The 17148-nt window shown below is 43.4% G+C and overlaps 1 protein-coding gene across 1 annotated transcript in view; it reads left to right on the forward strand.

Annotated features, from left to right (window-relative positions):
• Window positions 1-7057: 7057 nt before the first annotated feature.
• RHOQ (ras homolog family member Q) overlaps window positions 7058-17148 on the forward strand; it is a 30807-nt gene continuing 20716 nt past the window's right edge. Inside the window, exons 1-2 of the mRNA XM_039529169.1 lie at window positions 7058-7717; window positions 8294-8352. Coding sequence (XP_039385103.1) covers window positions 7576-7717; window positions 8294-8352 — 201 coding nt within the window. The 5' untranslated portion in view covers window positions 7058-7575. The remainder of the gene's footprint in view (window positions 7718-8293; window positions 8353-17148) is intronic.

A 17148-nucleotide genomic window follows, 5' to 3' on the forward strand; every position in this document is an offset into this window, starting at 1 on the left:
CTAAAATATGCTTCATGCAAAAGATCTCTTGTAAGGTATCATTACAAAGCTTATAATCTACTGAGTGTGGTCATCCTATTTGTATAAATGTATCACTCTTGTATCTGAAATTAGAAATATGAACTCTAACACTGAGGTCCTATTGTAGTTATGCAAAGTGTGGGCCATTAATGGTGGTTTGGAACCTTAATGGCTCCCATTAACCAGGATGATTGACTATAGATGGCTCTGTTTTACTTGTAAGTCTTCCTGTATACGTGTGTGCTGGCAAGTGGGTAATGAAGTCTTACAGTGACATGTGATCATGTCAGCTGAACTGGAATCCATCTTTAACCTGGTGTTTTTCCATTGAGAAGGAGGGGTGGGAACCCAGAGGGACAAAGGATTTCCGCCTTATGCAAAAGATATAGAAGGGGGTGGAACAGAACAAAGGGGAGCGCCATCATGAGAAATCCCCTAGCTACCACCTGAGCTGGAACAAGGGCTGTACCAGGGGAAAGGATTGTGCCCAGACTAGGAAGGCATCCAGTCTGTGAAATAAACTTATTGGAACAACTCTGAGGGTGAGATTATATCTGTATTCTGTTTTATTACTGTACTAGGCTTAGATTTATGTATTTTATTTTATTTTGCTTGATAATTCACTTTGTTCTGTCTGCTATTATTTGGAACCACTTAAATCCTACTTTCTGTATTTAATAAAATCACTTTTTACTTATTAATTAACCCAGAGTATGTATTAATATCTGGGGGGGGGGCAAACAGCTGTCAATACCTCTCTATCAGTGTTATAGTGGGTGAACAATTTGTGAGTTTACACTGTATAAGCTTTATACAGGGTAAAACGGATTTATTTGGGGGTTGGGCATCTGAGTGTTAAAGACAGGAACACTTCTTAAGTTGCTTTCAGTTAAGTCGGGAGGTGGTGGAATCGCCTTCCTTAAAGGTTTTTAAGGTCAGGCGTGACAAAGCCCTGGTTGGGATGATTTAGTTGGGAATTGGTCCTGCTTTGAACAAGGGGTTGGACTAGATGACCTCCTGAGGTCCCTTCCAACCCTGATATTCTATGATTCAGTCACAATGTAAATTTCCAGAATTCTCCACAAAAGAAAGTTATGGGTGGTGGAATCATTTTGGGTTGATTGAAATGTTTCATTTTTGCAAAATCAAGATGTTTCATTTTGATTTCTTATTTTTAATTTTATATTATTTTATAAATGATTCACAATGAAATGTCATTTCAAAATGAAATATTGAAGCATTTCATTCCAGAAAAATCAAAACAGCATTGTCAGTACTTTTGCTCTCAGTTTTTCACCGAAATTAAAATTTGGCAAAATTGACACCCAGCATTTTGACTTCAGTAGAACTGCATTCTCTAACAGAAAATAGTTCCATAAAGATTTTCCACCCAGCTCTACAATTATTAAATCTCAGAGGAGTGGATCCAAAGCCCATTAAAGTCAATGGAAAGACTCCCACTGACTTTAGATCAGGACCATCAATCAGCATCAAGGAGGGAAAGGAAATTATTTAGGGTGGTAAATAGGCTATCACTAGAAGTAATGGGATAAAATTAATAAAGAGAAAATTTAAGATAGGTATCAGGAAGCCTTCCTCACAGTGCACCCTGTTGGTTGTGAAATAGTCAGCCCTGAGGAGTGAAAGCCCCATTGCTTGGAACCTTCAAAGTAGAGTGGAAAGAGAACTAGAAACAACACCATCAAGACCAAGCATGCTCTGGCAGTGTGATGGCTTCCGTAGATGACCTAATATGTTTCATCATCTCTGAACCTGATTTTAGGTATCACAGGTGTTTAAACAGAACCTGTTACCATGGTATGCCGTGATACTGAAGTATGCTACGAAATCATAGTTGGTGCAGCAAACACACAGTCCAAAGCATATAAACAGTGAGAAAATTGGTATCAAAGATCTTCTAAATAGTGGAAAACATATCTGGGATAGAGTAGATTTTAATATGCAGAAAAATCACTTCTGCAGCTATTTTATGGTCTGAACATCTCTGTACATTAGCAGCACATCAATATTTCCTTTATATTTAGCAAGAAATTAAAATAATTTTCTGAATTATGAAATCTTGGTCAGAATAACAGGATGGTAATTGTCTGATTCATAATTTGTAATTCGTAAATACAAACAGTTTTCGCACCATTTATGAGAATAGGAAATCCTTCTGATTGAATTCTAGACCTGTGTTTGGTCCAGAGCTTGTAATTACCGTGCTGCCTTCGGGCATTTGCACAAGGCAAGGAGGGCTTTGTTTGAATGTAGGAGGTTCATTTGACTGTGAGGAAAACTCTAATATGCTCTAAACATTCTACATGGACAATACTGCTTTTTTGATTGCTTAATTCATAAATGATGGAACTCTTTTTGCAAGCTTAAGTGTGCTTTAGTGAATAATAAACTATGACCTGAATCCTGCAAACACATGTATGTGCTTAACTTTAAGCAGATTAGTAGTTCAAATGACTAAGGCCTGGTCTACACTAGGGGTGGGGGGTCGAACTAAGGTACGCAAGTTCAGCTATGCGAATAGCGTAGCTGAACTCGAACTACCTTAGTTCGAACTACTCACCCGTCCAGACGCCGCGGGATCGAAGTCAATCGAAGCCGTTCACGGTGGTGGAGTTCCGGAGTCGATGGGAGCGCGTTCGGAGTTCGACATATCGCGTCTAGATGAGACGTGATATATCGAACTCCGAGAAGTCGAACGCTACCCGCCGACCTGGGTCCCCTTAAATGGGAATTACTCCTGTGAACAAAATTAAGCACACACACAAGCTTTTGCAGGATCAGGATCAGGATTGGTATACACATATAAGGCAGTACCTGAGCCTGCATTCCTCAAATATTCAAAACTCCCATTAGGATCACTTCATCCACTACTGAAAGGCAACCACCTTTGTGATGGGACACAGCAGCCGTTATCTGTTGGTGCCAGAACCACTACACAAGAGATCAGGGACAAGAAGAGAGAAAAAATGTGTTATCCACCAAAAGGAGCAAGAAGATTTAGACAGATGGAACATAATTATCCACACTGGGATGTGCTTAGGACACTGGGAGGGAACATCAATAATAATAATGTATACATTATATTAAGAGATATGCAAGCATGATATTTTAGGTGAGTGAAAGATTCAATTGATTTTAGAATATTTTCAAAACTCTTTGCGATTAGCCAAATTGGCATAGCAGAAAATAGTATTTTAAATTATTGCATATAAAATATGTGTAAACATAACATACACACATATGCACAAAATGGTTGATTGTGCTACTAACATGTGAGAGTAACAAGAAAATTGTATGTAACTGAAAATGAAACACCCTTACAATTAAGTAGCCCAACATTTGAATCAATTAATAAAATAAAATAAAATAAGGTAAGGTTTTTATCCTCAAAAGGAAAAGCAATGCTACCGCCTAGCACTCATTTGCAACCTTACAATATCAACCCATTTTGGATGCTAGCATGGGGATAAAAATCAGTTAAAATGTAATTTCCATGAAAAACTGAAAACAATGTTCCTGAATTTTTTTGGAAAATCTGTTTTCCACTTCCCCACCAGTTCTAGTGCACATACAATGGATGGAACATAAAGTTTACAAATCAGGAAGAAAATGCCTTACCTTACACTTTAAAATTTGCAATTGTTTTACATTAGTAACCTATGGTTGAAGAGAAGAAAAACCAACATGAATTTGTGCCAGTGGAGCTAATATCTTTAATATTAAGATTTGAAATTCATAGGTGAGTAATAATTTTAACATTCACAGCTTGTGATCTGTGTTGCTGCAAAATGGAAATATATTTAATGTAACGTCAGATTTTTGATATGTCTGGAAGAAAGATGTGATTTCTGGTAAAATATTGTTTTACCAGATTAAGATTTTGTTGAACTTTTCAGTGGAGCTATTCAGATTTACATCAGCTGAGGGTCTAATGTTTGGATATACTGGAAAAAATCTATTGAAAAGAGTTCCCAGCTGTAATGTTTTCTTTATTGTTCTTCCCTCATTATTGCACTATTATCACCACTTGCATGAAAACAGGGTCTATAGGTGGTGAGTGACCAGAGCTAGAAGTGCTTGAGCTAGAACTAGCAGTACTGGGCAATTGTTCATTTGCAAACTGGGCTCTTTTATGTGAGCCTCTCCGGGGTTCCATTCTATCAGCTGCCCTATTCAACATGGTTATGAGCCAGTGGGAGTGCTGGCAAGAGGCATGGGGTTTAGGATTTCAATATACAGAGGGTGCACAGTTCTGTATCTCCATGATCTTCTCCAACCCAGTTGGTACAAATGAGTGATTTACCCAGAGTCTAGCAGCAGAGATTAGGGCATGGATGAGAGCAAGCAGGCTGATATGCAACCCAAATGAGGCTGAAGCAATGCTTACAGAGTAGGGGAAGCAACTATCAGAAATTATGACAATTACACAAAGCACCTTAGGTTGATGGCATATACATAGGCCATTTGTTACTCAGGTTCAAAACCTGGGGTCTGGTTGAAATGCCCAACTCCTCCTGGATATCTAGCTAATAGCTGTTGCTAAGTGCACTTTTTTTTTCTTTTTGCAAGCTCGATAAAAAAGTTATGGGCTTTTCTCTTTGATTTAAACCCCACCATGATCACCCAGGTCATTGTCACACCTAATCTAATCTATCTAGGAACTATCACTATGAAGTGCTTGGTGCTTCTCAAAAGTTAAAAGGTCAGTTTACTACAATGTATGACACATGGAGTGACTTCCAGAATTCATCCTGAAACTTTGGCTAGCGTGCAATGCGGCTGCCCACTTCTTATACAACACTTCTCTGAAGCAGCAGATTGTACCTGTGCTTTGAGATCTGCAGTGGTTACCAAATGAATTCTGGGTAAAGTTTAAGGGGTTGGCTTTGACTCTCAAAGGCCTACACAATATGGGTTCAAGTTACCTGAGGAACCATCTCTTTCCCTATGTGAGTGACACCATGGCAGGTTCTGTCAGCTCAGACACTCAAGATGACGGTCCGGGGTTGAAACAGGGTGGGAATAACAGACTGCTCCAGAATATGCGTCCACACTTCTGGGTCCGCCAAAGCCTGGATTTAATTCCTTCAGGATGTGCTGTGAGGCTCATTTGCTATCCTAGCCTCTTTTAGCAGTAGGGGATGGGGCTGACATAAGGATGGAGTGGAGAACAGGTAGTTTTGGATGACGAGGCAGGCTGTTTGTGCTTTGTGATGCAATAAGCGGTATGTTTTATCATGATTGTGTGGTGCTCAGGGATTTGGCAATAAGTCTTAAAATAAATAAATAAAGTAAAAAGTAGACTTAGAAGGATTATATTTTTTATCAGTAAATGTCAGTAAATGTTGATTTCACTGTACACACACAAAACAGGGGAAAAATATTTCCTGCGATAATATTTGAAATTTACACATAGGCAAAGTAAGAGAAATGCTACTTGAGCACTTCTTAGAGTTTGATGAAGGATATTTACCCTGTATACTTTGACATGTGACACTAACAATTTGTGTTTTAATGGTTATAAAGCTTTAACTTTTTGAATCTCAACATCTGCTGTCATTAAATAATGATTGTCTAACCCTCACATAATTTCCTTCAACTGTGAAAATGTAAACTAATAAAAAAAGAAAAAAAATTAAACCTTATAATTTTGCACAATTGTGAAAATATAATTTGATAAAAATTGAAAAAATGCTTAAAAAATTGATATCCATTGAAATGATTAAAAAATAAAAATTGATTCTGCCAAGCCTAAATAAAAGGTAAGTGAGTTTCACTATCACTGAATTCACTATCAGTGTGGTCTCCTGCATTTAAGGAATCTGCAGTTTAAAAAATTGAGTAGGGGGTGAACTCTGAGCACCAATGGGAGTTTTGTCATTGACCTTAATGGAGCCAGGGTTTCATCCATAATCTCCTATACAATATATTTTATTATTAGTTCTTGCCAAGCTAATGTGAGGGTGTTGGCCAACAAGATACTACCTGGGAACTCAATAAATCTCCGGGCCCTATTAAGTATTAAGTACTTGGCAGCTCAGCACTGCATCCAGGCTTCTCAATGATGGGTTAAAACTTGACGCAAAGTTAGCAGCACCCCCTAGTTTGGATGGCATTGCTTGTTGCTTGAAGACCCAACATGTGTGGTTGTTTGGATATATGGACTATTGTGGTTTAATTTATTAGCTATGAAAGGCCTGGTTTCTTCAGCACTGGATATATATTAGAGATGGGTTCATACTGAGGCAAATCTGTATTTAGGCCTGAATTTCATGACTCGGACATATACACTTCCTGAATGTATGCACATGGCAGTCATGAAATTCAGACCCAAGAACAGATTTGCTTCTGTATGAGGGCATCTCTAATATATATCCAGTGCTGAAAAAAACAGTCCTTTTCCGACTGATTCTTTTCACACTGGCCTTCGCAGGTCAGCCCCGTTTCAACCTGACACCATTTTGTTTTTAAAAGTTCTCTTCTTATCCATAGAGGATAAGTTCTCATTTTGTGGAGGGAAGGGAGAAAAGATCCCAACAACTCTTCACAATAGGAAAATTAATTGGTGTTAATTTCTAACCTGTCAAAAATCACACTCACTGAGAAGGAGGCTCTCTCAATTCGAAAGTAATTTTTGTAAATCTACCCCTTTCGGATAAAGGATGAAGGATTTTGCTGTGTGTGTGTGTGGTGGGAAAGAGAAAAAATGCGACATTACAATCTCATGTTCTATAGTGATGAAATTTCAATATGCATAGATATGTGCTTGTTTAATATAGGTGCATGTATAGGTATGTACATCATCTCACACCATCATCTCTATCCATCTAGTTTAAAACTCCCTCTTTCAGACAGCCAGCTCATCTAGGAGACGATCAGCTCCCAAACCCGCGGGCATGTGACGATGATTTTATTGGAGGAAGGGATTCCCCTTTTTCTTTTCCTTTCCAGAAGGAGGCCCTGGGCGCACTTGCAAAGCCTTGGACGTTTCTAAGAGCTGCTGGCTCTTTGGAGAGGAGCCCTGAGTTGCTCTTTAGCAATTTGGCTTCGCTCCTCCTTTTCTCCTCCGAATCAAGCTAGTCTGAGATTGCAGGGTTTCCGAAGTGGTGGCCGAAGCCGGGACAAGTTGGGGGAGGGGGCGGGAAGGAAAGTGGCCGAACAGTTGCTTTGGGGAGCTCTGCCCTGGCCCCTCTCTCGGGGGTGTCTGTCACTGCAGCCTGGGGGCGAGGTTGCACCTGGGTGGCCGGCTGGGCTGGAGGAGAACAGTGCCGTGCTTTGTACGGGTTTTCCTGCTCAAAGTTCCTGTTTTCTCCGGGCTGCAAGTCTTATGATCCATTGTGTCATCGTGCTCAACTGGCAGGGGCGAGAGGAAGGAAAATCCCTGCGAGCCAAATTTGGCACTGCCCAGGGGAGAAATGCCATCCCCGGCGGGCTGCGGCGCCTGCTAAGCGCCCCGCGGCCGGGGGCGGCCGGGATGCGGACTCGCCCCTCGGCGCTCAGCTGAACCCTGACAATGACGAGTGGCCTCGCACCATGGCCAATGGGAGCGGGACGGTCATGCTGAAATGCGTGGTGGTGGGGGACGGGGCCGTGGGGAAAACGTGCCTGCTGATGAGCTATGCCAACGACGCGTTCCCAGAGGAGTATGTGCCCACCGTCTTTGACCACTATGCAGGTAAGGGGCGCCGGGATCGGTAGTAACCGTGTGGGCTTAGAAGTGCTGAGTAAGAGGCTCCTCCTCTGCAACAGAAGAACTTTAGCGGAACTTTGCCATTTCCCGACACTGGGCCTCCTGCCTTGACCTTCTTCACAAAGTCTGGTTTTAACCCTTCTGTGCCGGTCCTGCCTGCCTGCCCCCTTCCAGCTCCCCTTGGAAAGGATCCTCCAGAGGAAAGTACATACAAAGGCTCCTGGCCCAGCATGCTTTAACTGCTGGGGGGCGGTGCCGGCGGATAGAAATGTCTGAACAAGACCAAAACATTAAAAAGTGCCTGGAAAGGTTTTAAACAGAACTGCCACTGGCTCTGGGTGCTTGACATGAAAGGACATAAATATTAAACCCATTCTTTCTGCATCTCCAAGTGCATTGCAGATGTGTTCTTGTGCTAGCTTGTTTAGAGCTATAGTTGTTTTTTAATGTTGAGTCTGCTTGTAAAACTGAAAACAGTCCTCTGCCTGTGTGTCAGAAGGGTGCTTTGTACGCCCCTTAGCTACATTATTAGCGACATCTTTATTTTTTCCTCTTTTACAGTCACTGTTACAGTTGGGGGGAAGCAGTATCTGCTGGGGCTGTATGACACTGCAGGACAGGTGAGTACTTTCAGATCCAGCCAAAACGCTAATCCAACACCTGGACGTTTTTTATTATTCCAGCCTGAAGTGTTTTCCAAAGCTTAGTTATTTTCATGGTTGAGTACACATTGATTAATTCAGGGGTATTTGTTTATGTTGGGCTGTCTCTACACTGATTTGTAGTAATCACCTGCTTCCATCAAGTTCCATGTGTTGCCATGTTTTTAAAACCAATGATAAAAACAGGATGTTGGGTTTAAAAAAAAAATTAAGCGAACTCTTATTCGAATCAGCTGTGATAGACTTTATTTTTAGTTTTAAATGGCCAGGTCCTCTTGAGTTCTCTGTCTAGTCCCTTATTGGTGACTGAAGTACATGACTGTAGGGTTCTGATTGGTGGCTAATGGCATCATCTAATATTATGGGAAGGCATTTTGTCTGGTTCGGTTTGTTACAGCATTGCAACACATCACTTGAATTCCTGAAATCATCATTCTGAGTCCAAACAATTGCAATGACTTCTGTAGCCTGTCTAGATTTAAAACCCTCTTTTGATTAGTATTCTGAATGGCTTTATGCAGGGTGAGATCTGTTTCTCTTCCTTTTCAAGCACACCACATCTTAACAGAAACCCAGATTATTGCAGTCTCTCTTGATCATGCTTAATTAGGAAACTTTAAATAACTAAAAGTTTTGCAATTTATAAAAAAGACGGCCTCATTTTAAGTGTTATCGCTCTCCGCCACCTCCATTTGTAATAATTTATCTGGTGCCTGAACAAAACAAACTGAATAATTTGTGTTAGCAAGCCTCCAAATACAAATCCTATTGTGAAAGATGCTTTGTCCATCTGTAGTTTTTGAAACTGCTTATAGCAAACAAAACCTGCGTGAAGTGCAAGAGATTCCTGGTATTATTGTATTGATATTTGTGGCATCTGTTAAGATGTCAAGAAAAGATTTCAGTAACTATTGAGTTTACATTAAAAACACCTACTTTCTGCAAATCTGCAGACGAAGAAACTGTCACAAGTTAAAGGACGTGGAGCTGCTTGGGGGGCTTATGTAAACAAAATAATTCATACAGGTTGACATTGCAATGTCTTGAGCCTCTCACAAGGACATGACTGTGTTTTTCATTAAGATAATCTAGTCTGATCTGCATAATACAGACCATAGACTTCATCCTGTAATTTCTATATGTAGCCCAACAACTAGTGTTTGAACTAGAGTATATGTTTCAGACAGACATCCATCTTAAGCAAAGTAAACAACATTCAACGTAAACAAGCAAAGTAAGCAAAGTAATGGGCAGCAGGTTTAAAACAAATAAAAGGAAGTTCTTCACACAGTGCACAGTCAACCTGTGGAACTCCTTGCCTCAGGAGGTTGTGAAGGCTAGGACTATAACAGGGTTTAAAAGAGAACTAGATAAATTCATGGAGGTTAAGTCCATTAATAGCTATTAGCCAGGATGGGTAAGGAATGGTGTCCCTAGCCTCTGTTTGTCAGAGGGTGACGATGGATGTCAGGAGAGAGAGATCACTTGATCATTACCTGTTAGGTTCACTCCCTCTGGGGCTCCTGGCATTGGCCACTATCGGTAGGCAGGATACTGGGCTGGATGGACCTTTGGTGTGACCCAGTATGGCCATTCTTGTGTTCTTATTCACCCAGTTATATATAATATGCTTTCATTGGGCATGACATGAATTGCAAAATTCCTACTAGCAGAGGCAGCAGAAATAAGTATTTGAACTGGCCTCATTTCCAGCTAGGCAAAAGTCATATCTATATCTGAAGGATGTTTGGTTTGGTTTTAAACCAGAAAGTCATGTTTCAAGACTAGGGTCCTACCAAATTCATGGCTATGAAAAACACTTCATGGACTATGAAATCTGGTCTTTTGTGTGGCTTTAACCTATACTATACAGATTTCACAAAGGAGACCAGTGTTTCTCAAATTGAGGGTCCTGACCCAAAAGGGAATTGCAGGGTTGTTGCAAGGTTATTTTAGGGGGGTGGGGTTTGATGGTATTGCCACCCTTACTTCTGCCCTGCCTTCAGAGCTGGGCAGCTGGAGAGCGGCAGCTGTTGGCCAGGTGCCCAGCCCTGAAGGAGGTGCCCCACCAGCAGCCGTGCAGAAGTAAGGGTGGCAATACCATACCGTACCACGCTTCTACACTGTTGCCTTCAGAGCTGGGTGGCCAGAGTGGGGGCCGCTGACTGAGGGCCTAGCTCTGCAGGCAGCAGCGTAGAAGTAAGGGTGGCAATACCATACCATGCCATCCTAACTTCTGCGCTGCTGCTGGCGACAGCTCTGCCTTCAGAGCTGGGCTCCCAGCCAGCAGCCACCGCTCTGTGGCTGCCCAGCTCTGAAGGCAGCACCGCTGCCAGCAGCAACACAGAAGCAAGGTTTCAGAGTAGCAGCCGTGTTAGTCTGTATCCGCAAAAAGAACAGGAGTACTTGTGGCACCTTAAAGACTAACAAATTTATTTTAGCATGAGCTTTCGTGAGCTATGCATCCGAAGAAGTGAGCTGTAGCTCACGAAAGCTCATGCTAAAATAAATTTGTTAGTCTTTAAGGTGCCACAAGTACTCCTGTTCTTTTTACAGAAGCAAGGGTAGCAGTACCACAACCCCACCTACAATTACTTTGTAGGCCCTCCCCCCCACAGCTTCTTTTTGGGTCAGTGCCCCTACAATTACATCGTGAAATTTCAGATTTAAATATCTGAAATCATGAAATTTATTATTTTTAAAATCCTATGACTGTGAAATTGACCAAAATGGACCGTGAATTTGAGAGGGCCCTATTTATGACTGTGATGTCATTGATGTAAATACAGGTGAGTGGTGCACAAATAAGAGAGTCATTTAGTGTTTCCTCTATCATAGTCCTATTATCCAACATTCAACTGTTCTGTAAATGTTTTGTTGTCAGACTGGAATTAGGCCTCTCCTATAATGCCAAAGCTCTAATATATGAAACATTTAAAAAATACATTCAAGAAAATAGGGCATTTGATTTAATAAAACATTTATTAACATCCTAAAACCTATTTAAAGTACAGTACAGAAAACATAGGACTACTGGTTTTAAACAGAATTTAGTGTTAGGTGGCATCTGAAATCACTGTCTCAGCTTGTTACTGTTTTGGGGGGTTAACAGTGTACATACAGCTTTGTCTCAGTCTTGCAGTATTCTGTATGTTTATGTATTGCAAGCATACCAATATAGAAACTGGGCACCCTATGTCCTCCTGTGTAACTAGTGGGATGCACCAGGTAAACTGAGTTTATCTGACTGCTATGTATTATCTGGAGTATTAAGTCAAAGAAACTCTGTTAAGATTTTTAGTTCTCAAAATTTAAACTTTAAAACTGTTATAATCTGATGGACCAGATCCTGCAGCCTTTACTCAAGCACGGTGACTCACTTGACTTAGGGTCAGTGAATCTGGCCCTAGCTTTTTAAGTGTACCAGCCCATTTAAAAAAGGTAGTGTCTGCAGTATCTTTGTAAGGTGTCTAACAATGGGGGAAAAGAGGAAATTTGTGTTTGGCTCCTCTCCCTTACCAGATCCACATGCAGATCTCCCTTCCCCCGCACCAAGTCTCCCCTTTGTGATGAGAGCTCATCTGCCTTTATATCACTGTCCCCCACGCTCTTGTTCCTCCACCTCCATGGAATGTGCCCACCAGGTCCAGGATCAGTACAAGGGAGGGGAAGAATAGAAATTGGGCTGGGGACAGGGATGTGTCCTCCCGCTGCTCCTCTGGAGTCTGAGGAAATGGTCATAAAGCCCAGGTGTGTGAGATCCTTTCTGCAGGGTCCCCTTTCAAGGGTTGGAGAGGGATCCCCAGGGGCAGTTATAACTAGAGGGAGTACCTGATAGCTAGGCACAAGTGGAGCTGTGCTAGGAGGTGCTGGTGGCCAGGCCTACAGCATTACCATGGATCTCTGCATGGGTAGTAGCCCCAGCCTCCTATGGCTTCCCCAAGGGCATTTGGATAGGTTTGTGACTTTTTTTTTCTAGAGTGGGGTGGTAGGAAGAGCATCAAATCCTTCCTTCATCAGAAAAAATCAGAGAGGAACTCCATGAGGGGAACCTTGTAGAGGCTTCTCCTCCTCTGTGCTCCCCTCCCAGTCAACCCAGCCTGGTGTGTTTATACTGGCTCATCAGAAGCAGTTATCTGGCAAGCCCTTCTTCCCAGAGTTATGATGTCATCTGGGATTATGCTGGTGCATGAAGATACAGATGCTTTGCTACAATAAGTTGCTGTATAAAGTGGAGGTTTTTAAGACAAAATAGTCATTTTTTTCCCCCAATTCCTTGAAAACAGTAGTGGCACTGTGACGAGGTCAGTGTTTGCCAAATGGAACAAGAGAAATGGGGTAGGGCAGCAGTTCTCAACCAGGGGCATGGGCCCCCTTGTGGGGCTGTGAGTAGGTTTCAGGGGGTCCACCAAAATAAAGCAGAGAGCGGGGCCAAAATTAGACTCGCTGGGGCCCAGGGCAGAAAGCCAAAGCCTGAGCCGCCCTTTCCTGGGCTGAAGCCAAAGTAGGGTTGCCAACTGTCTAATTACACAAACCCAAAGACCTCTGCCCCTTCCCTGAGGCCCCACCCTACTCACTCCATCCCCCCTCCCTCCATCACTTGCTCTCTCCCACCCTCACTCACTTTCACGGGGGTGGGACAGGAGGTTGGGGTGCGGGACGGGTGTGGGGCCGAGTGGTTCGGAGTGTGGGCGGGGACTCCGGGCTGAACCTGGGGCAGGGGGTTGGGGTGCGGGAGGGGTGTGGGGCCGAGTGGTTCAGAGTGTGGGTGGGGACTCCGGGCTGAACCTGGGGCAGGGGGTTGGGGTGCGGGAGGGGATGAGGGGTACAGGCTCTGGGAGGGAGGTACTTGCCTCAGGTGGCTCCTGGTCGGCGGTGCAGCAGGGCTAAGGCAGGCTCCCTGCCTGCCTTCCCTGGCCCCAGGCCGCTCCCAGAAGCGGGTGGAATGTCCCTGTGGCCCTTGGGGGGAGCAGAGGATTCTATGCACTACCTGTGCCCACAAGCGCTGCCACTGCAGCTCCCATTGGCTGCAGTTCCCAGAAGCCTGAGCAGCTTAGCTTTTGCAGTCCCCTTGTGGTGTGGCTCTTGGCAACTGCTCTGCTTGCTATGCCCTAACACCAGCCCTGGTTTTTAATCTACTCCTCTGGGGTAGGGGGACAGAAAAGCTTCTAAAACAATATTATTAAAATAGAAAATAAAAATATGTAAAGCATTATAGATATTGCTTCTGGGTTTCTCCTCCACATCAGTGTGATAGCAGGCGGCTTCCTAAATACGTCGTCTGCTGACTGCTAATTTAACAATATACTTCACAACCTGATCCCCAGTGGCTGTAAGTAAGAAAAGCGCCATTGAAGCTTTGCTGATTTACACCAGCAGAGGATGGATCCTTATATTCTGACTTAGTGATGCAGGTGATTTTCTCTCCCTCCCACTCCAAATTGGTTCGCTATGAAATACTGTGTCAGCCCTATAGTATCTATCTTCTCAGAGCTTTGTCACGTACGTGGCCCTCCCTTTACCATAGTAGTTCTCCATATAACACCCCTGTAGATGGGGACTTAGTATTTACCTATTATACAGATGGGAAACGGGCACAGAGAGAGACTAGGTGACTTGCCCAAAGAAGTCTGTGGCAGATCAAGGAATTGAACTGGGGTCTCTTGCTAGTGCCCTAACCATAGGCCCTCCTCCCTTTCCTGATGTCTTCACTCTCTGTAGGCCTGAAATTCTGACTTCTCTTGTCAACCCAGGTGTCTCTTTACTTATTCCCACACTTATCCACCTGTGAGAGGCTTTTGTTCAGTGGAAGGTTCAGTATCCTTCCAAGTTACTGGGGGTGCTGCGAAGAAGCCAGTTGGAAACTAATAGTAGGTTTCTTAATCACCACAAACGACTACAGATCACTTAATCCCTCAGACCTAGGTTGAAGTAAAATGGTTTGAAAGACTAATTCTGATATCTTCAGAAAAAGATGAGGATAAAAGTTACATTGGTCCGAGGTTGTGAATATACAGAACGAAAGGACTGGTCAGGATCTCACACACACAAACTTCTTTCTATACACAGACAGACATTTCTCTGTAGGTGCATGCGCGCACTCACCAACCCATCAGGCTTTCCTCTGACTGAAAATATTTAGGGCCTAGTTCAGCAGAAAATAGCCAGTTCAGCTGCTGGACAGTAGACGCTCTAGTAGCCTGTTTAGTTCTGCAGCTGTTCTAGCTCCTAGGCCAGGAGAAGGGTGATAATTATGCCTCTCCAGTGGCCATGCCATGCCAGATAAGGCATTCCACAGCCAGTTCCTCTCAGAGGCACAGTCTGCTGCTCCACCCAGCCCTGCTGCTGTGTATAGGAATTCAGTGAAGCTGAGGAGAATTATTTTTGACCATCTGAGTTTCAGATCAGGCCCTCAGGATTTGTAGCAATGTCACCCATTTTTAAGTTGCCTAGATTTCCTCCCTCATCTTTATTTTCCCCTCACTTTCTAGCAACCTCTCCCTTTGAGAGGATATGCCAGTGTCCAATGGACAAGTAACAGTGTGCTGCAGTGGTGCTTATGAGGGGACCACTGTTTTTCAGGGTGGCTGGATTTCATCTAGAGGTTAATGTTACTGCCTCCGTGTTTCCTTGCTGAGACTCAGCCTCCTTCCAGAACACAGGCTGTCCCTCCCTTTTGAGTAAGGAGCATGTTGTGAGTCCAAGGCTGTAAAGCTCTGAGCTCCTCTTCAGCTCCCACTGAAACGGACAGAAGTTGAAGGTATTGAGCACTTTGTTTACCCAGTTTAGATAATGATGGGGATTTTTATTCCAGTAGCATCCAGCAGCCTGTCAGGATCTGGGCACTATTGGACTAGCTAATACTTAGGTGCATACTTAAATCTGGGTATTCTCACTGAAGTCAGAGGCACTTATACCTTGTCTTAGTGTAGGCCCTGGTATTGGAAATCCTTTTCTTTCTTGAGGTCAATATGACTAAGGTGCTAAAAGTTAAGCATGTGTGTAAGTATTTGCAAGACTGGGGCCTAAATTATGACAAGGCACAAAAACAAGTGAGTAACTAAGAAGCTGGGGGCATGCATGAGGGCAGGGGCGGCTTCAGGCACCAGCGCACCAAGCACGTGCCTGGGGTGGCAAGCCATGGGGGACAGCCTGCCGGTCACCGTGAGGGTGGCAGTCAGGCAGCCTTCAGTGGCATGCCTGCGGGAGCTCCGCCGGTCCCGCGGTTTCAGCGGCATTCGGCGGCAGGTACGCTGAAGGTGCGGGACCGGCACACCTCCCGCAGGCATGCCGCCGAATCTGCATTACGAGCAGACCTCCTGCAGGAGTGCCGCCAAAAGCTGCCTGACTGCTGTGCTTGGGGTGGCAAAATACATAGAGCCACCCCTGCATGAGGGAGAATGAGGGTGACGGAAAGGCATGGTTACATTGACAAGCTGCATACACAATTTGCAGAATGAGATTTGTTGTTGCTCTAAATCAGGGGTAGGCAACCTATGGCACGGGTGCCGAAGGCGGCATGGAAGCTGATTTTCAGCGACACTCACGCTGCCCAGGGCCTGGCCACCGGTCCGGGGGGCTCTGCATTTTAATTTAATTTTAAATGAAGATTCTTAAACATTTAAAAAACCTTATTTACATACAACAATAGTTTAGTCATATATTATAGACATAGAGAGAGACCTTCTAAAAACATTAAAATGTATCACTGGCACGCGAAACCTTAAATCAGAGTGAATAACTGAAGACTCGGCACACCACTTCCGAAAGGTTGCTGACCCCTGCTCTAAATAAACCGAGAGATAGCAGTGATATCTGTAACAGCTTGCATCTCAATTACTGTAAAACTTGAAAAAACTGGCTATTTTAGTAGGTAAAAAATAAATTACAGCAATTATCACTTCTCCCTTCCTAGTTAGGCTAGCTGCAACCGGGAAGTTATGTGCCCACCGTTCAGTGCCCACTGCCCTATGTGTATTTCAGCACCTCAGTCTGTGTAGAGCGCAGGACGCGCTTCCTTGAGCGGTTGGTGTGTGCATGGGGATGATGTCCCTAGCCAGAACGTATGGAGCTCTCCAGCAGCAACTAGCCTGTGGAAATGGGTGTATGCAGATGACATGAAAATGTGCCTAATGTGCTGTGTGCAGTTTAAGCCTTACCGTATCTACAGGGCAACAGACTAATGTCAAACATGATTTTGTTAATTCTTATATCAGGGTGAGAATTATAGGGAAGAGTTGTTAATGAAAACCAGATTTCCTCAGTAACAGTAAAGGGAACACTAAAAACTACAGGTTGATTTTAAAAATGTTTTTTGAAGAATAATTCTTGTGCAGCGCTTTCCATTTAATCATTTCAAAATGATTCATAAACATCAGTTAAACAGGTTCCAAGCACCCTTGTGAGGTAGCGAAGTATCACTATCCCCCGTATATAGATGGGGGAACGCTGAGGATCAGAGATACTAATGCCTACATTTTCAAAAGTGCCTATTAAACTTGGGTGGTAAATTTGAGACACCTAAAGCATTTTTCCCCCCAGTTTGTGCTAAGAGGTAACAGTTTCTTTTGAAAATCAGGCCCTGGGTACTTTAAATTGGGTACCAAAATGTAATGGATGCTTTTGGAAGCTACAGTGATTTGACCAAAGTCAGTGGCAGAGCTTAGTAAAGACCTCAGAGCCAATTAACCCAGTGTGAGAGGCCCTTCTGTAAAATCTCTAACACTAAAGACTACAAATGAAATGTTTGACACA

The sequence above is a fragment of the Mauremys reevesii genome, linkage group 3 (assembly GCF_016161935.1).
Source record: "Mauremys reevesii isolate NIE-2019 linkage group 3, ASM1616193v1, whole genome shotgun sequence".
Classification (NCBI taxonomy): domain Eukaryota; kingdom Metazoa; phylum Chordata; order Testudines; family Geoemydidae; genus Mauremys; species Mauremys reevesii.